At 45.5% G+C, this 21604-nt stretch overlaps 1 protein-coding gene across 1 annotated transcript in view; it reads left to right on the forward strand.

Annotated features, from left to right (window-relative positions):
* Window positions 1–21604, forward strand: part of LOC147445128 (uncharacterized) — a 56503-nt gene that overhangs the window by 24207 nt on the left and 10692 nt on the right. The window contains exons 3-6 of the mRNA XM_086527600.1: window positions 19852–19910; window positions 19985–20066; window positions 20166–20286; window positions 20404–20445. Of these exons, the coding sequence (XP_086383726.1) occupies window positions 19852–19910; window positions 19985–20066; window positions 20166–20286; window positions 20404–20445 (304 nt within the window). The remainder of the gene's footprint in view (window positions 1–19851; window positions 19911–19984; window positions 20067–20165; window positions 20287–20403; window positions 20446–21604) is intronic.

Below are 21604 nucleotides of genomic sequence, written 5' to 3' on the forward strand. Positions count from 1 at the left end.
CAATCATCATTCAATCCTCTCAAGAAAATAGAGTAAAGAAATCGAATTTCATCAAGTACAATCTCTTTGCCCTTCATTTGTCAAAGTCGCTTTCTTAGCTCGATAGTCAACTACGGGTTTGTTCTTGTGTGCTAATGATCGATGTAATGGCAACATCCCGTCCGGGTGCCGCTAGAACTGCCTCCGCCTGTGGCCTCAGCCTGTCGGGCGTAATTCCAAGTCGAGCCGCCAATTCAAGTGACAATAAGTTGGCCTTGGCTCCTCCATCAAAGTAAATGAGGGCTTCTTGATCTTCCACTTGGCCCCAAGTGCGGCAAAAAGGTACTTTCGTTCATTTGATTCGGTTTGGGCCCCACGCAATGTGGTATCAATTTTGCTTTCATCTTTCCTTTTCTTCCGCACTCAGCTGCTGCTCTGTAATGCTCTGGCTTGTCTTCAGTCTTTCCTTGCCGTGCCTTTTTAGGGCTCTTTGCGGAGATGTTCCCTAGTTCCCCGCAACCAAAACACTCACCCTCTTTGAGATAGTTAGCCCTTTCTCTAAGAGTCAATCGGGGTTGTGTATCCTTCTTTTCTTGGGAACTCTTTTTATTTCTATTTTCATTATTGGAGGTCTGTCTGGTCCTCTGAGTCAAGATCTCATCAGTGGGGTAAGTCAAATTCTCGGAATGTATCTAGAAACCTCGTTTCGCATCACCTATCAATTCTTGAGTAGAATTTGACTTGTGTTCAAGGCAGTAGTCTCGGATCTTTGTAGGGAGTGCGCAACAAAACCGCTCAATCTGTTCTTTAAAGGTGACCTTCTTAAATGAAGAGGTTGGTAGAAAAAAGTCCCAAAATCTCTCGCAATAAGCGTCCAAAGAATCTCCCTTGGTCATCCGAAGATGGTTCCAAGAGATTCTTAAATCTCGTTTGTACTTCCGAGTCAGCTAAGAAGAAATAAAGAGCCTTTTGAATTTCAACCACTTGATTGGAGCTTCCTTCCTCAGAAGAAGAGTGGACCACCATGTTTGAGCATTTCCTTTAAGAAAAGATGCAACCCTCCTAATCTTGGAGTGCTCTGAGTAATGCCCTTTAGAGAAGGCTATGTCAAACTGTTGGATGAAGGCCAAAGCCCTCGGAGCGTCTCAGAATCCAGAAAAGGATTCAAATTTCATCGATTGTCCACCTTCTTTAAATTCTTTTGTTTTCTTGCTCATGTCTTCGAGGAAGTCATATTGGTTGTTGTCTCTCTAGAAGTGCTTCATTCTTGTCCATCTCTTTCTGCGAGTATAGGTTCTGCTTTTCTGCACTCGTCTGTCTTTTCGGCTTTCCTGAATCCTCCCTACTTGAGAGGAGAAGCAACGGCCACCTTATCAATCGGGTAATTCTTCAAGTGTTTCGCCAATCTCGGGTCCCTGGAGTACTTAATCAATCATTTCATACATATGCCAATATGCAGTTGACGTTTGTATTCCGTTCTGGCAAACTTGTTCGAAAGAAAATCTTCATTCTTTTCTTCAGTTCACGCGTCGGATTTTCAACTTTTCTTTGCCTTCCCACTGAGAGAGGCCATCTTTGTCAGATTCTCCACGAGAACCCATGTGTAATGTGGGATTCTTTATGGCTTTATGCCTTGTAAGACAGAGTGATGAAGACGGGAGGCATGCTTGATGCGTGAGGAAGTAAGGGTGGGAGTGGCTAATAAGTCTGCGTGTGTTGCGAAAAGGATCGGATCCTCCGTAGAAGAGAATCTTTCTGTGCTCTGATACCACTGTAACAAACTTGGATACCCCAGGTCAAGATTCTACCGCGACACAACAGAGATTCACTTCAAAACAGTTCACAAAGACGACACGGCTCGGCGTAGTTCCGTGCCTAGAGGTATTGGCCCCAAAGATTGGCGCCCCTTTCGGTATGTCTTTTTATATTAATCTGTGTGCAAAGTACAAAGAGAGTCCGTGGGTGCTCACTCTCAGACTCTGTGTCCAGATCCTTTGAGAAGTGAGCCCCAAAGGCCACTTATAAAGAGTTTACAAGGGGTGCTAAAAGCAGAGCCCCAAAAGATTTTAAAATAAAAAGCAATTGTTCCAAAATCAACTTATCGAAAAATCTGCCAACAAAAGCTGTTAGCGTAATCTGTGGAAATCTGTAAGCTCTGCCACGTCAGCAAGTTAGCGCAAAAAGCAGGATTTCCGTACAATTTGTCAGTGGAATTTACAAGACGTCCGTACGGTACTGCCACGTCAGCGTGTCGGCGCGTTTTGCGGGTCCGTATGCTGTTGCCAGACTGTGTGAGTGTTCGGGGGGCCTACCACGTCACCAGTTTGTGACAATAAGTGACTTACACTGTGTGTGTGAGTAGTGGATGCAAGTTCACAACTTTAATGGAAAGCTTGCCTTCTCCTTTGTCTCATCTAGCGCGATGATTTGGTCTCGTGCATCCCTCTCTCCCCTTTGCACATATGGTAACGCCTCACTAGTTGGGCTACTCAGATGATCATGTACAATTTTGAGGGTTTTATGCGCATTTGCCAAGGCAAGAGCCTTTTGAACAGGTACCGGATTAGCTAATTGCTAATCCCCCACAAGTACGCACAGTTCATCACGAGAGATTGCGAATTTGGAGAGTTTTCTCGCGTGAAAACTCGTCCAATTTACAGGGGAACCCATTGCGTGCGGGAGTCCTTGGGACACGCGTAGGTGTGTTCGCTCCGCTAAAAACGATTGAAAATAGAGAATTACAGCCTACTGTGTTTTTTTGTAGGTTTAGGGTTTCACACCTAAACTAGCCCAGTGAAAGCCTTGGGATGCGTGTACAGGGTTTTGGGCACCTGAAAGTGGAGAAACAAAGAATTACAGCACGCTGAAATTCTGTTACAGCTCACCAGAAAGCTTCTAAATTGTGAGGGAATCGTCCTAGACAGGTACTTTTGACCTACAGGGGTTCTGGCGCCGTTATGTTGCTGAAATCAGGTCGGAAACCTGCTTTTCCAGCCCTCGCCAGGTTTGGACAGTTTTTTGAGAGTTTGGCCTAAGTGTTTGGATGCTCCTTAGCAGTCCATGAATACTTAACGTTCTTCTTTGTTAAGTCATATAATGGTCCTGCTACTTGAGAAAATTTAGCTATGAAGCATCTATCGTCAACTTTTAATTGAATAAAGAAATACCGAAAGGGACACCAGTCTTTGGGGCCTACAGGATGTTGGTCTCGTGTGCGTAGTGACATTCTAGTTGCTGGACACATCTGCGTTCTCTCTTCTTCACAGTGCTCTCTGTAAAGTTAACATGTGTTTGAATTGGTTCAATTTCTTGTCCTTTGGCCAAATCCTTCCGGTTGGGCATTGCAACGTCACCGACTTGTGACATTTCCCCCTCTTGAAAGAATTGTAATCGCCCTTGATTATGCCTGCAAAACAACCAAAGTACAGACACTTTCTTAAGTAGTGTAATGGTAATGGCCTATGAACATTAAGAATAGCGGAATTAAGAGAACCGTAGTGAGCATTTTTATGAGACTACTTTGAGAAAATAGAGGGTGAACTTAATGAGTGGTAGCAACATAACCATTATACTTAATTAACTTGGCATGATCAATACTTTGCAAGAGAGAGAATTAGAGAACTTGACAACAATTGAGGACCGGATTTATGTGGAGCCCGTCCCCCCTCCAAAAGGCTTTTGTATTATAATTTCTCTCATAAAGAGAGACTTGATACAATACAAGCTTTGTGTTCCTTGAGACCTTGATGGTGCAATGAAGATAGAGAGCTTCATGCACCACAATTATGCCCGTAACTTAGCTAAATGAAAGCATTAACTTGTCCCTAGCCTCAGTCCAAAGACCTCAAACACCTTCGAAGGTGGAGAGAGCTAGCAGGGAATTAGGGTAGGGAAGAGGAGAAGAAACATTCTTACGAGAAAGAAATAGTTCCTCATTTATTATCACTCTTCTTGCTTAGCATAGCGTAATAGCATAGTAATGAAGATAGAGAAGATGGCAAGCTTTAGCATTGGAGCATGGCTCTTGGTTGGATTTGCATTCCATAGCCAAGAGTGTTGGTGTAGGCTCTCAACTTCTCACCAAGCTTGAAGAAGGAGATGAAGCTCTTGCACTTCGCACTTCACACAATGAGAGTGTGTGTATGTGTGTGTGTGTGAGAGAGAGAGAGAGAGAGAGAGAGAGAGAGAGAGAGAGAGAGAGAGAGAGAGAGAGAGAGAGAGAGAGAGAGAGAGAGAAATGAAATGAAATGAAATGTTATATTAACGTCTTCAAAAGGCCAAAATGACCTATGAGACCAATCAGTTACAAAATAGTGAATCTAATACCATGTCTGGGTACAAAAGAACTAGAAAAGAACTAGAAGTGGAACAAAATACTACTACTACTACTACAATCTAAAACTACGTGGGTGTAGCAGCTGATACAATAGGTACCCGGTAAACTGGATGTGAGAGAGAGAGAGAGAGAGAGAGAGAGAGAGAGAGAGAGAGAGAGAGAGAGAGAGAGTATACCCCTTAAGCAAGCCCTCTACTTGCATGGTCGACCTCCTCTTCTACCTCATGCTTGTGGCTTATTGGCTCTCTCAAGCCTAGCCAATCACAAGCCTTGGTCACAACTAGCAATAGAGGTAGCCTTTGCACAAGTGTCCTCCTTTCCCACTGAATATTCCTAATTGGATGAGATTGCCTGGGTATGTAATTTTAGTGCATCAAGACATCCGTGGAAGATTAGTGTGGTCTAAGTGTGATGGCTAATTTTACTACGCCGGAATATCAAGAGTTCCGACCTGGATGAGAGGAGAAGCCAACTCCTTAATCAAAAGAGTCGAGAGGAGAAGCCAACTCCTTGATCAAAAGAGTTGAAAGGAGAAGCCAACTCCTTAACAAAAAAAAACAGCAAACTGATTGTCCCTCGGAAGATTTTTGAGCTAACTTGAGTTGTTTTGCAGACATGCTGTAATTGCGGACGATTACTTTCTTTCAAGAAGGGGTGCTGTCACAAACTGCTGACGTGTCAAAGCCCTGAAGAATGGAGCCAACTTGCAGATCCCGGCCAAGGGGCCTAAACCCTAAGAAGAACAAGTAACAGAAGAAGAAGTCCTACCAACTTATGGGGACCCCGTCCGATGGGGGCCAGTGACATAAAGGAATTAAAATAAAGCAGGACCCACACACACACACACCAAGACTTGAACAAAAACTGATGACGTGGCAGTTGTACGGACACTTCAAATTTTTCGTTGCCTGTACGGATTTTCGCGTTTTGCGTTGATTGCTGCCGTGGCAGTTGTACGGATTTCCGTGATTTACGCTGGCACATTTTGGGCATTGCTTTTGGACCAGATGCTTTTGAGTTTGAAGGCTTTTCATGTATGCGCTTGGGGCCTAGGGCCTTTAAATATGAGGCCATGGGCTCATTCTCTGGCATGCTTCTTGGATTAGGTGTTTTTAACAATTTTTGAATTGCATGTTACCCCCTTTGATGCCCCAAGTGGTACCTCCTCCTCCGGCACCAGAAAGTACGAGAGCTTCCAACCAACAACCTTCTTAGCCGTCTGTTCGGATCGGGGGAGTCTTCAGGAATATGGTGTAGCCATCTGACACTGATCCAGTGCAATCGCCTTTGCCACCGCCATTGCCCCCACCTCCACCACCACCACCACCACCACCGCCACCAAGCTACAATGGTTGGAGCCCATATTACTACCCTTATTATCTATACCCGCGATATGCGCCTAACCCAAAGATTTCAAAGATGGCAGCACTACTGTCAATTTTTTTCACTTTTTCCGGGGTGAAAGATCGCAAGAAAGCATTGCAGTTCCTACAGCAATTCGACAACATCTATGCTTTGGGGAACTATACAAAAGAATCCAAGATTTCTCAACTAGCGGGATTTCTCAAAGATAATGCTATGCAATGGTGGAGTTCAATCGCGACACAACCGCATGCTCCAAAGACCTCGCAAGCTTTCAAGACAGTTTTTGCACGCAACTACATAACTTCTACGTTCGAAGTCCGGATTTTGGCAGAGTGGGGCAACTGGAAAATGCTTGCCATCGAAACCATGGACGACTATAACCAAAGGTTTCTCGACGTGTACCTTCCGGTGTCCTTCTTTAAGTTCATTTCCTTGGAGGACTAGTGCGAGTACTACACCATTGGACTACCATCACCATTGCATGAATATTGTCTCTCCAAGCAAGTCTCTACCATGCAAGAGCTTATGGACCATGCCGTGGTCGGCTACAAGCTCATGAAGGGAAAGTTGGAGTTTACCACAGAAGAATCTTCGGCCACTAACCACAACTTTCGACAACAACGAACAAATGCTCAAGAGTCTCGTGACACCCAACCTCAAAGGCGGCGTCTGACACAACGTCAACGAGAAATTCTTTTAAAAGAAGGCAAATGCTTTGGATGTTTTCAAATAGAACATACATTTACTACATGTCCTGAGCGAGCCTCGACGTCTTGAGAGCAACCTTTTGCTCCCACGATAGAACGATCTTCAGGGCCACCGCCAGCCAAGAGAGCTAGACCCGCTATTGGACTAGTCCCTGATATCTATGGCATATGCCTTGAAAGTACAAGTGAATTGTGTCGAGCACATGGCAAAGTCAATGGCTTCAAAGCCCTTATTTTCTTTGACCCCGAAGCTACGGAGAATATCATCCATCCATAATTCTTGAAGCAGATGCACTTTGATTATGATGTAGAGGGTGGAGAAATTGAAGCTGAGCTAGCCACACGGCAAACTCAGAAAGTGGTACCGCTCATTGGTGCTCTTCCAGTGACTATCCAAGATTATCATAGAAAAGCCGATTTCCACATTATGAAGTTGGGCAATTGGGACGTTCTCTTGGGCATGCCCTGGCACGACAAGAATGATGCGACTCTCCAAGTTTGGAAACGAACCATCATTGTGACACAGAAGGGCAATCCAGTCATCCTCAAAGTTCGGTTGTCCGAACAAAGCCCTGAATGAGCTCTCGAATTGTTTTATAGTCAGATACTTTTGAACATTGTTTGAGAAAGTATTGTTTGAAATTTGTTTGGAGGATGCTATTTGTTTTAAACCTGTCTTGGTGCCGATTTGAATTGTTTGATTCTGGTTATAATACTGCTTTCAATGATTGGTGATTTTACTCTCGGGTGGAGTAGTGAGAAATGCTGTTTTGGTATTGTCTGAACCTCGAAACGACGCTGACGGGATGTCTGGGGAGTGTTTGGTTGTATGCTTGAACCTCCAAGTGACGCGGGCTGCGGTCTGGGGAGCGTTTGGTTGTACAGTCCTCTGAGCTCATGGCCCGCACCTTTTTAGGTTATTTGCGAGGAGAGTGACGAGGTAGTTGTTGAGTAGCTTCATACCGCAAACCGTTTGTCTCGGGGAGTGCTTAGCGGCGCTGTTTGTTGTGTCTGTAACATACATATGTGAGCATTTGTGTTGCATTGTGGTGTGCAAACCACTGAATATTTCTAATTGGATGAGTGCATCAAGAGTGGTCTGGGTGTGATGGCTAATTTTAATACGCCGGAATATCAAGAGTTCCGACCTGGATGAGAGGAGAAGCCAACTCCTTGATCAAAAGAGCTGAAAGGAGAAGCCAACCCTAAAAAAAAAAGAAAAGAGCAAACTGATTGTCCCTCGGAAATTTTTTGAGCTAAGTTGAGTTGTTTTGCAGATATGCTGTAATTGCGGACGATTACTTTGTTTCAAGAAGAGGTGCTATCACAAACTGCTGCAACGTGTCAAAGCCCCGAAGAATGGAGCCAACTTGCAGATCCCGGCCGAGGGGCCTAAACCCTAAGAAGAACAAGTAACAGAAGAAGAATCTCTACCAACTTATGGGGACCCCGTCCGATGGGACCCTAGTGACATAAAGGAATTAAAATAAAGCAGGACCCACACACACACACCAAGACTTGCGCAAAAATTGATGACGTGGCAGTTGTACGAACGCTTCGGTTGACTGAGGAGGTGGCTGACTGTACGGATTTTCGCGTTTTGCACTGACTACTGTTGTGGCAGCTGTACGGATTTCCGTGACTTACGTTGGCTGCTTTTGGGCATTGCTTTTGGACCAGATGCTTTTGAGTTTGAAGGCTTTTCATGTAAACTGCTTTTGAGTTTGGGGCCTAGGGCCTTTAAATATGAGGCCATGGGCTGATTCTTTGGCATGCTTCTTGGAGAAGGTGTTTTTAACAATTTTTGAACTACATGTTACCCCCTCTGATGCTTTAGGTGGTACCTCCTCCTCCGGCACCAGAAAGTACGAGAGCTTCCAATCGGAAACCTTCTCAGCCGTCTGTTCCGATCGGGGGAGTCTTCAGGAATATGGTGTAGGCATCTGACCCTGATCTAGTGTAACCGCCTTTGCCACCGCCATTGCCCCCACCTCCACCACCACCACCGCCACCAGGCTACAATGGTTGGAGCCCATATGGATACCCTTATTATCATACCCGGGATATGCGCCTAACCAACCCAAAGATTTCAAAGATGGCAGCACGATACTCAAATGTTTCACTTTTTCCGGGGTGAAAGATCGTAAGAAAGCATTGCAGTTCCTACAGCAATTCGACAACATCTATGTTTTGGGGAACTATACATAAGAATCCAAGATTTCTCGAGCAGCGGGATTTCTCAAAGATAATGCTATGCAATGGTGGAGTTCAATGGCCACACAACCGCATGCTCCAAGGACCTCGCAAGCTTTCAAGACAGTTTTTGCACGCAGCCACATAACTTCTATGTTTGAATTTCGGATTTTGGCAGAGTGGGGAAACTTGAAAATGCTTGCCACCGAAACCATGGACGACTATAACCAAAGGTTTCTCGACGTGTACCTTCCGGTGTCCTTCTTTAAGTTCATTTCCTTGGAGGACTAGTGCGAGCGCTACACCATTGGACTACCATCACCATTGCATGAATATTGTCTCTCCAAGCAAGTCTCTACCATGCAAGAGCTTATGGACCATGCCGCGGTCGGCTACAAGCTCATGAAGGGAAAGTTGGAGTTTACCATAGAAGAACCTCCGGCCACTAACCACAACTTTCGACAACAACGAACAAATGCTCGAGAGTCTCGTGACACCCAACCTCAAAGGCCTCGTTCGACACATCAACGAGAAAACCTTTTACAAGAAGGCAGATGCTTTGGATGTTTTCAAAAAGAACATACATTTACTACATGTCCTGAGCGAGCCTCGACGTCTTGAGAGCAACCTTTTCCTCCCATGGTAGAACGATCTTCAGGGCCACGGCCAGCCAAGAGAGCTAGACCCGCTATTCGACCAGTCCCTGATATCTATGGCATACGCCAACAACATAAACCAAGCGTGCGAGACTTTTCAAGGCAACTACAACTCAGGAAGAGAGAATGTATTAGGTATGGCCACCGCGTTTCGACCTCAAAAGGGTCTCATCAGGGCCCTTATTTTCTTTGACCACGAAGCTACGGAGAATATCATCCATCCAAAATTCTTGAAGCAGATGCACTTTGATTATGATGCAGAGGTTGGAGAAATTGAAGCTGAGCTAGCCACAAGGCAAACTTAGAAAGTGGTACCGCTCATTGGTGCTCTTCCAGTGACTATCCAAGATTATCATGGAAATGCCGATTTCCACATTATGAAGTTGGGCAATTGCGACATTCTCTTGGGCATGCCCTGGCACGACAAGAACGATGCGACTCTCCAAGTTCGGAAACGAACCATCATTGTGACACAGAAGGGCAAGCCAGCGATCCTCAAAGTTCGGTTGTCCGAACAAAGCCCTGAATGAGCTCTCTAATTGTTTTATAGTCAGATACTTTTGAACATTGTTTGAGAAAGTATTTTTTGAAATGGATGCTATCTGTTTTAAACCTGTCTTGGTGCCGATTTGAATTGTTTGATTTTGGTTTTAATATTGCTTTTAATGATTGGTGATTTTACTCCCGGGTGGAGTAGTGAGAAATGCTGTTTTAGTATTGTTTGAACCTCGGAACGACGCAGATGGGATGTCAGGGGAGCGTTTTGTTGTATGCTAGAAAACGCAGACGGGATGTTTGGGGAGTATTTGGTTGTATGCTTGAACCTCCAAGTGACGTGGGCTATGGTCTGGGGAGCGTTTGGTTGTACAGTCCTCTGAGCTCATGGCCCAGACCTTTTTAGGTTATTTGCGGGGAGAGTGACGAGGTAGTGGTTGAGTAGCTTTATACCACAAACCGTTTGTCTCAGGGGAGTGCTTAGCGGCGCTGTTTGTTGTGTCTGTAACATGCATATGTGAGCATTTGTGTTGCATTGTGATGTGCCAACCACTGAATATTCCTAATTGGATGAGATTGCTTGGGTATGTAATTTTATTGCATCAAGACACCCGTGGAAGATCAGTGTGGTCTGGGTGTGATGGCTAATTTTAATACGCTGGAATATCAAGAGTTTCGACCTGGATGAGAGGAGAAGCGAACTCCTTGATCAAAAGAGCTGAAAGGAGAAGCCAACTCCTTAGAAAAAAAAAAAGAGCAAACTGATTGTCCCTCGGAAAATTTTTGAGCTAACTTGAGTTGTTTTGCAAATATGCTGTAATTGCGGACGATTATTTGCTTGCAAGAAGGGTTGCTGTCACAAACTGCTGACGTGTCAAAGCCTTGAAGGATGGAGCCAACTTGCAGATCCCGGCCGAGGGGCCTAAACCCTAAGAAGAACAAGTAATAGAAGAAGAAGTCCTACCAACTTATGGGGACCGCGTCCAATGGGACCCTAGTGACATAAAGGAATTAAAATAAAGCAGGATCCACACACACACACACTCACACCAAGACTTGTGCAAAAATTGATGAAGTGGCAGTTGCACGAATGCTTCGGATTTTCGGCTGACTGATGACGTGGCTGATTGTACGGATTTTCGCATTTTGCACTGACTGCTGTTGTGGCAGTTGTACGGATTTCCATGACTTACGTTGGCAGCTTTTGGGCATTGCTTTTGGACTAGATGCTTTTGAGTTTGAAGGCTTTTCATGTAAACTGCTTTTGGGGCCTAGGGCCTTTAAATATGAGGCCATGGGTTCATTCTTTGGCATGCTTCTTAGAGAAGGTGCAGAGTCTGGAGTACCGGCTTGTACTGTGTTGATGCAATATAAAGAAGTACCGAAAGGGGCGCTAATGTTTGGGGCCAATATTCTCTGCGGTGGAATTCCGTCACTCCGTGTCGCGTGTCGTCTCTCTCTCTCTCTCTCTCTCTCTCTCTCTCTCTCTCTCAAAGTTCAGTTGTTATTGAAGTGCTAAAGTCTGTTCAGTGTGTTCTTTTCTAATGGCCTTGTGGTGCCCGTTCTGTGTTAGGTGTCAACGTTTGTGGCCAGTCCTCTCTGGGGTGCAATTCCGCAACTCTGTGTCTCGTGTGCTTTCTCTCTTTCAGTTCAGTTGTTATTGAAGTGATAAAAGTATGTTCATTCTGTTCTTTTCTATTGACACATAGTGCCCGTCTGGTGACAGTGGGTCTCCTCTTGTGCAGTCCACACCACACCAGTTTCAACCTACTGATTCATTGGTAAATTTTGGCATAGACATTGCTAAAAATCCAAAAGCTTCGAGGTACAACTCAAAATTGAAGAGAATTTGCAATGATCTCCTCCATCCACTTTGCATTGAGAGCCAACAAGTGCCCTTGACCAAATTATATGTGGACCTAGCTTATCTTTCTGTTGTTTTTTTGTGCCCTGTGACCTGTGGGTAGCCCCGTTGGCCTTCCCTATCTACTGGCAGCTCAATCTAAATTGTTGGAATTCTCTGACGAACCATCAACTAATTTTCTTGCTTTGTTGGAACCTTTGGATGCACTTTCAGCTGATTCCATTACTTCTTCAGAATCCTATGATGAACTTTCAGCCGGTTCCCTTGGGTCTTTCTCTTCTCTGGAAGACTTTTGTCTTGGTGAGGTGGACACTAGCTTGTCCGGAGGATAGGTCAATGAGCCGGCATGCATACCAAAACCTTGCTTGGCATGTTCCACAAGTCTCTGAATGGAATTAGAATTTTGTCACATACAATACCTTCGAATCTCTTCTAGCAATCCACAACAAAACAACTTAATTTGGTCCTTCAAAGTGACCCTCTGAAACGAGGGCACCGGCAAATAGGTATCCCAAAACCTCTGGGAGTAGTCATCCAAAGTGTCTTTTTTAGTCATTCTTCGATGATGCCAAGCTGTGATGACATCTTCTTCATATTTTTCCGTTATCCAGTCATAAGTGAAAATTCTCTTGAATGTTAGCCACTTCTCAGGTGCTTCTTTGCGCAACAACATAGTAGACCACGATGCGTGTGCATTTCCTTTCAAGTAAGATGCGTTTTGAGAAACGACCTCCCGAGAAGGCGACATCGAAGTGCTGTTTGAATTCAAGGGCTCAGTTGGTGTTTTGATAGCTTGAAAACGTGTCTCCATCCATAAACTCCTTGGTCTTCTTGTCCTTTTGTTCATTGTTGGAACTTTCAACAGAGGATAGAGTCTAATCCTCTGAGTTGCTAGATGGCTCTCTATGCCTTCTAGACTTTTAAAAAATATGCTTTTCTGGCTTTTTCTTTGCTTCTTGTACTTTTCCTCATCCTCTCTGGAACTAGAGGACGACGAATTGTCGGAATTCTTTGAAGATGAAGAAAAATGTAGGTCATCCTCGAAATGAACACGCTTCTTGGATTTGCTTACCATCTCGAAAGTCGACTTCTGGCCCAAATAATAAGGGAAATCCGTTGATTTCGTCTTCTTTTGAGAGTGCTTTAAGCCTGCATTTGCTCTCAAAATCTCCACGCGAACCCTCCCAAAATCTGTTAACACAAAATGCGAAAATCCGTACAGCCTGCCACGTCATCATGTTAGCATGATTATGGAAGTTTAGCCCATAGTTCAAGTGTTTGACTTTTTAGGGTTAGGCCTCTCGACCAGTGCTCCATAGGGGTTTGGTTTTTAATTCCTAACCCCCTTTAGGCCTCTCAACCACATGAGTTCAAAACTTCTTTAGTTCTTCTGAGTAATAAATTTCTCGTCCTCCTGGCCAATTCCTTCTATTTGGGTATTGCCATGTCACCAACGTGTGACATCACTCTCTGTCACAAACTGCTGACATGTCAAAGCCTAAAGAATGGAGCCAACTTACAGATGCCTGTCGAGGCGCCTAAACCCTACGAAGAACAAGTAGCAGAAGAAGAAGAAGTCCTACCAACTTATGGGGACCCCGTCCGATGGGGCCCCAGTGACAAAGGGATTAAACTAAAGCAGGACTCACATACACACTCACGCAAAGCTGACGACGTGCAGCTTTACGGAAGTTCCGAAAATTACGTTGGTTGATGACGTGGCAGGTTGTACTGATTTCCGCGTTTTGCGCTGGTTGATGACGTGATAGGTTGTATGGATTTCCATAAATTACGCTGGCAGCTTTTGGCATTGCTTTTGGGACCATAAGCTTTGGAGTTTTGAAGGCTTTTCACTGTAATTGCTTTTCAGGCCAAGGGCCTTTAAATATGAGGTTAGGGCTCATTCTCTGGCATGCTTCCTGGAGAAGGTGCAGAGTCTGGAGTACCGGCTTGTACTGTGTTGATGCAATATAAAGAAATACCGAAAGGGGCGCCAAGGTTTAGGGCCGATACTCTCTGGGGTGAAATCCCGCCACTCCGTGTCGCGTGTTGTCTCTCTCTCTCTCTCTCTCTCTCTCTCTCTCTCTCTCTCTCTCTTTCAGTTCAGTTGTTATTGAAGTGCTAAAAGTCTGTTCAGTCTGTTCTTTTCTATTGCACGTGGTGACCGTGGTATCAGAGTATCAGGCATGTGCTTTTCTAAAAGCATACCGGTCCTACAAAAGAGCAGACAGAGCTATTGGAATTTTATTTGAGGTATCTCCTGCCTCCGACCCTGGACTTATTAGTCACTCCCACCCTTACTTCATCGCGCATCAGGCGCGCTCCCGTCTTCATCGCTATGTCTTACAGGGCATAAGCCATAAGAACCCAAGACTTGGAATTCATGGATTCAACAGAATATTTGCAGTTTCTGCTCAACAAGCTTCACGACATTCTTTCGCGGCATCCTCAGCAGAATCTTCCGATGCTGCAAAGTTTTCAACAATTTTTGAGCTACATGTTACCCCCTCTGATGTCCCAGGTGGTACCTCCTCCTCCGGCACCAGAAAGTACGAGAGCTTCCAACTGGCAACCTTCTCAGCCGTTTGTTCTGATCGGGGGAGTCTTCAGGAATATGGTGCAGCCATCTAACCCTGATCCAGTGCAACCGCCTTTGCCACCGCCATCGCCTCCACCTCCACCCTCACCCCCACTAGGCTACAATGGTTGGAGCCCATATGGATACCCTTATTATCCATACCCGGGATATGCGCCTATCCAACCCAAAGATTTCAAAGATGGTGGCACGACAGTCAAATTTTTCACTTTTCCGGGGTGAAACATCGCAAGATAGCATTGTAGTTCCTACAGCAATTCGACAACATCTATGCTTTGGGGAACTATACAAAAGAATCCAAGATTTCTCGAGGAGCGGGATTTCTTAAAGATAATGCTATGCAATGGTGGAGTTCTATCGCGACACAACCGCATACTGCAAGGACTTGGCAAGCTTTCAAGACAGTTTTTGCACGTAGTTACATGACTTTGATGTTTGAAGTCCGGATTTTGGCAGAGTGGGGCAACTTGAAAATGCTTGCCACCGAAACCATGGACGACTATAACCAAAGGTTTCTCGACGTGTACCTTCCGGTGTCCTTCTTTAAGTTCATTCCCTTGGAGGACCAATGCGAGTGCTACACCATTGGAATACCATCACCATTGCAGGAATATTGTCTCTCCAAGCAAGTCTCTACCGTGCAAGAGCTTATGGACCATGCCGCGGTAGGCTACAAGCTCATGAAAGGAAAGTTGGACTTTACCACAGAAGAACCTCTGGCAAAACTCCCGGCAACAACGAAAAAATTCTCGGGATTCCCGTGAAAACCAACCTCAACGGCCTCGTCTGACACAACGTCAACGAGACGCCTTGTTACAAGAAGGCCGATGCTTCGAATATTTCCAAACAGGGCATACGTTCAATACATGTCTTGAGCGAGCCTCGACGTCCTCAGTGCAACCTTCTGCTCCCACGTTAGACAGATCCCCGGGGCCACCTCCGGCCAAGAAAGCTAGACCTGCTATTGGACTAGTACCCGATATTTATGGTATACACCTCGAGATTTTTAATGAATTATGCAGAGCTTATGGAAAAGTCAACGGGTTGAAAGCCCTTATTTTCTTTGACCCCAGAGCTATGGAGAACTTCATCCATGCAGAATTCTTGAAGGAGATGCACTTTGATTATGATGCAGAGGGTGGAGAAATTGAAGCTGAGCTAGCCACGGGGCAAACTCAGAAAGTGATAGCGCTCATTGGTGCACTTCCAGTGACTATACAAGATTATCATGGAAAAGCCGATCTGCACATTATGAAGCTGGGCAATTGCGACGTTCTCTTGGGCATGCCCTGGCACGACAAGAATGATGCAACTCTCCAGGTCCGGAACCGAGCCATCACCGTGATGCAGAAGGGCAAGCCCGTTGTTCTTAAAGTTAGGTTATCCGAACAAAACCCTGAATGACCTCTCTAGTTGTTTTCTAGTTAGATACTTTTGAACAATGTCACAAACTGCTGACGTGTCAAAGCCTAAAGAAAGGAGCCAACTTACAGATGCCCGTCGAGGGGCCTAAACCCTAAGAAGAACAAGTAGCAGAAGAAGAAGTCCTACCAACTTATGGGGATCCCATCCGATGGGGCCCTATTGACATAAAGGGATTAAAATAAAGCAGGACTCACACACACACACACACTCATGAAAAGCTGATGACGTGGCAGCTATACAGAAGTTCCGGAAATTACGCTGGCTGAGGACATGGCAGGCTGTACGGATTTCCACGTTTTGCACTGGGTGATGATGTGGCAGGCTGTACGGATTTTCGTAAATTATGCTGGCAGCTTTTGGCATTGCTTTTGGGACGTTCTTTTGATCATTTCATGCCAAAAGCTGCTAGCATAATCAAAAGAACGTCTTGCTTTTGCGGGAGATGTTTGAGTGGTAGTACCACCAGCTTTGGAGTTTTGAAGGCTTTTCACTGTAATTGCTTTTCAAGTCAAGGGCCTTAAAATATGAGGTTAGGGCTCATTCTCTGGCATGCTTCCTGGAGAAGGTGCAGAGTCTGGAGTACCGGCTTGTACTGTGTTGATGCAATATAAAGAAATACCAAAGGGGCGCGAGAGTTTGGGGCCAATACTCTTTGGGGTGGAATTCCGCCACTCCGTGTCGCGTGTCGTCTCTCTCTCTTTCAGTTCAGTTGTTATAGAAGTGCTAAAAGTCTGTTTAGTCTGTTCTTTTCTATTGGCACGTGGTACCCATCTTGGGACACTCTCAGCTTTAGACTAAGGACTAACAAGGTACATTGGAGATGCAGAGGCTCACACAGTGCATGGAGTTTGTCCGTGAGATTGTGACTCTTGACTCTATAGTAGACTGTGACTGTTGATGATAGACTCACACAGAAATGAACTGCCAAGAGTATCAACTGATACTGAGACCAACGGCTCCTCAAAATATATACAGGAGCAAATATCTAGGGAAGGGTTATATAAGCTGAGTAGACTACTCTGGTGTGGTGGGGATGATCATCCAGCTGGTGGTACTACCACTCAAACATCTCCCGCAAAAGTGCTCCTTTGTAAGTCTTATCTGAAGTCCGTGACTAAGACCCGTCCAAGATTACCCTGCACTTGGTCCACCCTTTGTCTGCAACTGGAGACCGGAGCATTGTAGCTGGGCTACATCACCCTCAACCGAGCAGATGAGATTAGAGCGGGTCAGTGACTGAGAGCGCTTGGCTGTAGACCATCACATCAACATAACAGGGCGATTCAGGACATCAAAGCCATACACCAAAGACACAAGTTATGGGAGAGATCATGCGAGTCCATCAATCCCTCATGTATCCTCTTCACGTCATTTTTATGCCTTGTATATCACACACACATCCATTCATTGACACAACTACATCACAACGGAGACTCTTTTTCGTTGTTATTTTTGAATCTTATGACATCTGGATGACATTGACACCTTGTACATGGTTTTATCTCAGAGGTGAGTTCTCTTTGGCCTTGTCGATATTTCAGTGAAATTTTTCTTTCCTTCTCTGTCTGTCTCTCTATATACATATCTCATTAAAGGTCAAGCAACGTTCTCTAAGCAATGAATTCAAAAACTAAATAGTAGTTTCACAGGAGGTTGGTTTGCATGGCCTAGAGTTACCCATTCAGGGAGAGGAGCTCTTGGATGCTGAGTTCGCTGATGACTCAGGCATGTGTCTAGAGGGCCGTGAGGCCGATTTGCACATGTGTGAGCAGGCATTGGAGGTGTTCTGTTGTGCGTCCGGAGCATTGATCATTTGGAGAAAGACAATGGCTTTTTGGGTTGGTGATGCTCCCATGCCTGACCGGTCATCGGGCGAGGGCTTTTGTTGGATCCCTGCAGGGACACCAATTCGTTACTTGGGTTGCTAGGTTGGCCTGGATTTGTCACCGGAGCAGCAGACTGCTCACCTCCAGCCATCAGGAGGAAACTGCTTCATTGGAGCTCGGCACGGCTATCTCTTGCTGGCAGGGCTGTAGTGGCCAATCAGGTGCTCTTAGCCACCATGTGGTACATCACTTCTTGCTGGATTCTCTCGAGTTCTTGCATCAGCCAGCTGGACAGGTTGATTAGGAACTTTTTGTGGACAGGGGGCGAGTTCCACAGATGGGCGGCCTTGGAGCCCCTCCACTCGATGGATTTTCACAGAGATGTGCAGAGTGGGCTTTGTGCAGGAGACGGGAGGACTGGTTCGCTTTGAGCTTGCTTCGGTCTTGGGAGCAGCTTAGGAGGGGACTTGAGCAGCATCTGCCCACATGCACTGAGGAGCGCTTGAGGCAGCCTCTTACACGGAACTTATTGGTCAGTACTCAGCAAAGTAACATGGTTGGTAGTAGACCCCATGTCTCTTGGGGTACCATGGCAGAGGGTCCAGCCCGCACCTTGGGAAACTGGTTGCAGTTTACAGCACTCCTTGAGGAGATTCGGAGCATCCAACTGCGTGGCATGAGGGGAGTGCAGAGCATGTGTCAGGATCTTGTCGAGGCTATCCCAACAGAGGGACACACTCCTCTCGAGCCGGATGCTCCCAACTTGATGGGGGACTTTTTCACTAGCCCTGAGGTCCTCATCACAGTTAGGGCTTATTCAAACTCAGGCCTTTGCATGTTCTTTGAGGTTCAGCGAGAGGGTCGCGTACACAAAGTTACTATTGAGGCACCAGAGGTATCGGAGTGCTGCTTCCAGCGGATTCGATTTGTGGGCATCAGAGGGAGGACCTTTGTGCTTGATTTTGACTGGTCAGATCTTGAGACCGGACATTGGCGGCTATGGCTTGAGAGAGTCGCCCTCTGGCGCGAGTGCAGTGGGAGTGGTTTTGGCGGGATCCGTTTGCTTCAGCTGATCACTCATCAGGGATCCCCTTCTTTCAATACACAACACGATTGGGGCGTCACATACTGGCGGCACAGAGGGAGGCCTATCCTGCTGCTGTAGATCACTGGCAGGAGGGTCTCACGGCTGAGTTTCTGACAGACCTCTGGGGGCGCTTGTGGGACATCAGACAACCGAGGAGAATCACCATGTTCCAGTGGCTAGTTGCCCATCGATCCATTGCAGTTGGGAATCGGTTGGTCTACAGTGGCCATCCGGTGGGCTCTGCCGCTTGTGATCACCCGCTTGAGTCACAGCGGCATTGTCTATGGGACTACCCCATGGCGTAGCAATTTTGGCTTCGGATTCTACGGCTGATGCCTGCCTTGTCGACAGCTAGTCAGTACACTTGGGGTGCTGTAGCCTGTCCACCCTCACGGGCCCAACACTTCTTTTCGAGTTGTCTTCAGCTAGCAGGATGATTGTGATACAGGAGGGCCGGCCTACACTCCAACCCGCAAGATAGCTTACACCTTGGGAGCGATAGAGAGTTTGTTGGGAGCTCATCTACAGCTCGACACTTTGGTTCATTTGGAGAGCCCGATGCTTCGGCATTTTCGAGGCTCGCTCCATCCCACCGGCAGAGACTGTACGAGACATCTGGCTGGAGCTGATCCATACACTCAGAGGACAGTTTGAGAGGCTTCAGGGAGCTCCGACTTCATGGGGGAGTGCTGCGAGGCATTCCTATGACCCTGGCGACTAGGGTCTTTCTAGTAGTATCTACACCATGGTCCATAGGGCTCCTATATGGCATTACCGCCCACCTGTGTGGTTGTTTCCTCCTCCCATATCCTGATTTAGCCATCATTGTACATATCTCACTGTTTCACGTCTCCCCACATTCTGATGTAGCCCCCTCTTGTCGGGGCAGTTTGTAGCCCGCTGGGCGGTTTTTATCAACGAATGGAAGGATCTTTTTCTTGGAAAAAGAAAAGGAACTAAGTAGTAGTGCAACTAGCAATGAAGGGTAGCGGATTGGTGTGATATCTCTATGTGTCAATTTATCATCTGCTGCACCTGGCACCATATGATCTTGTACGACTGTAATACGCTCGATAACAGTGATGTATAAATTACCCAGAGTTAACGGATTTCAAAGGACATTAATGGACTATGTGAAGGAGATCCATAAATGTAGTGGCCAAAAATAGCTATTGCATGGGTAAAGTGGAGATTGATTGCCTTCCTTGGCCGCACATGCTAGTGCATACTCTTTGTTTTTCTTTTCTCTTACACAGGTGTAGGTGTTCATCAAGGTGAGCCCGTTCTTTGTTTGACAAACTGTAACCTTGATCTGTTTGTAGGTTTGTTGAAGTGGATCTTTCGGATATTAGAAAAGATGTCCAATGCCCCATTTGTCTTGGTACGTTGGATTCAATTTAAACTTCTCATAGAGTTTCATTTTCTTCACTAACATGTAAAGCTCCATGCTATCAGGCATTATTCGTAAGACAAGAACTGTGATGGAGTGCTTGCATAGATTCTGCCGTGAATGTATAGACAAGTCCATGCGGCTGGGGTGAGTGTTTTCTGGTTTTGGTCCAATGTTTCACTTGTAATAATATCTGTTCAAGACAGTAAGCTTTGTCACATTTTTATTATGATGCATTGCTTACAGTAACAACGAATGTCCCGTATGCCGCACCCACTGTGCAAGCAGACGCTCACTCAGAGATGATCTGAACTTCGATGCCCTCATTGCAGCTTTATATCCAAACGTTGATTCCTATGAGGAGGAGGTATGCAAGAATGCTGACATGGTCGTATCAGTGTATACTTACAAAAACATCAAAATGGAGTTTTTTTTTGGGCGAGAAAGATGGCATGAATTTTCGATGTGGAAATTTGATATGCAGGAGTTTGCTTTGCGCGAAGAAAATGAGCGTCGGAATAAGCAAGTAAGGGCTCACAGATTTTGCCACATTCAACTTATCATCTGTATGAAGGTTGCTGTGAATGTCCTGAAATTGTCAGCTAGTGTTTTACATCACGTAAATCATGGACATCTCGATTTATAATAGTCGGAATAAGCAAGTAAGGGCTCACAGATTTTTGCCACATTCAACTTATCATCTGTATGGAAAAGCTGAAGGTTGTTGTTAATGTCCTGAAATTGTCAGCTAGTGTTTTACATCTCGTAAATCATGGACATCTTGATTTATATATTTATTGGGATTAGGAAATGTTCACAGAAAGCTCATGTAAAGCGCAAAAAAGATGGGGTAGTTGTCAGGTTTTGTTTGTTAAACAGTACCCGTAAACAGGTGGTTCACATGGTACCTCCATATTCAAGGCAGGTGCTACAATTAAGATACTGAGTAGCAAGCTTGTATAACTCAAAGTCCAAAGGAAACCTATAGCAAACTATACAGAGGGGCGTGTCTACAACGTGAGGTGGCACTTGTTGCATGTCCACATAGGCGTGCTCGCACAGCTTGTGCGGAAGAAGAAAGGCAGAAATGTATCAGCTATTCTTTGGAGAGGGCATGGTAGAGGTTTCACGAGTGCCAGCCATCAATACACGTATCTTTCACGAGTATGGTGGCATGCTATACGATGCTACAAATCAAGAGCCTGTCTCCTCAATTGGTCTCTTGTCCAAATCATTTCAATTTCTTCATGGAGAAAAAGGTGAAACATGCCATTTATTGGAGTTTAAATAATGGGAGAGCCTAGGATCATTACGGCTTGGCAGCGGAGCATGTGGCACATGATTGTGAAGTACTCACATTAGCATCGGCTCACATATTCAATAGGGCAGTTAGTGAGGGATTTCTAGTAGCCGATAAAACCATATGATTGTACGGATATTGGTTTTTTCTTAAGCGAGCTGGTACTAAGGGAATGATATTGAAAAACGTATCATATGAATTTGTACGTGGACATACGAAACCCATGGGAAAAATACCATACGCCTGGAGAAAACCTGGGAAAAAAAAGTATGATTTCAAGCCGCGAGTTCTCTAGTACATTTTCCTTTAGCATGTGCAATGTGCATGATCATTTAGTGTCCATATCTGGAAGTTTTTAACGGACGGTCTTTCAGACATGGAGCGA

Source organism: Adiantum capillus-veneris, chromosome 13 (genome assembly GCF_014529385.1).
Source record: "Adiantum capillus-veneris isolate H3 chromosome 13, ASM1452938v2, whole genome shotgun sequence".
Taxonomy (NCBI): domain Eukaryota; kingdom Viridiplantae; phylum Streptophyta; class Polypodiopsida; order Polypodiales; family Pteridaceae; genus Adiantum; species Adiantum capillus-veneris.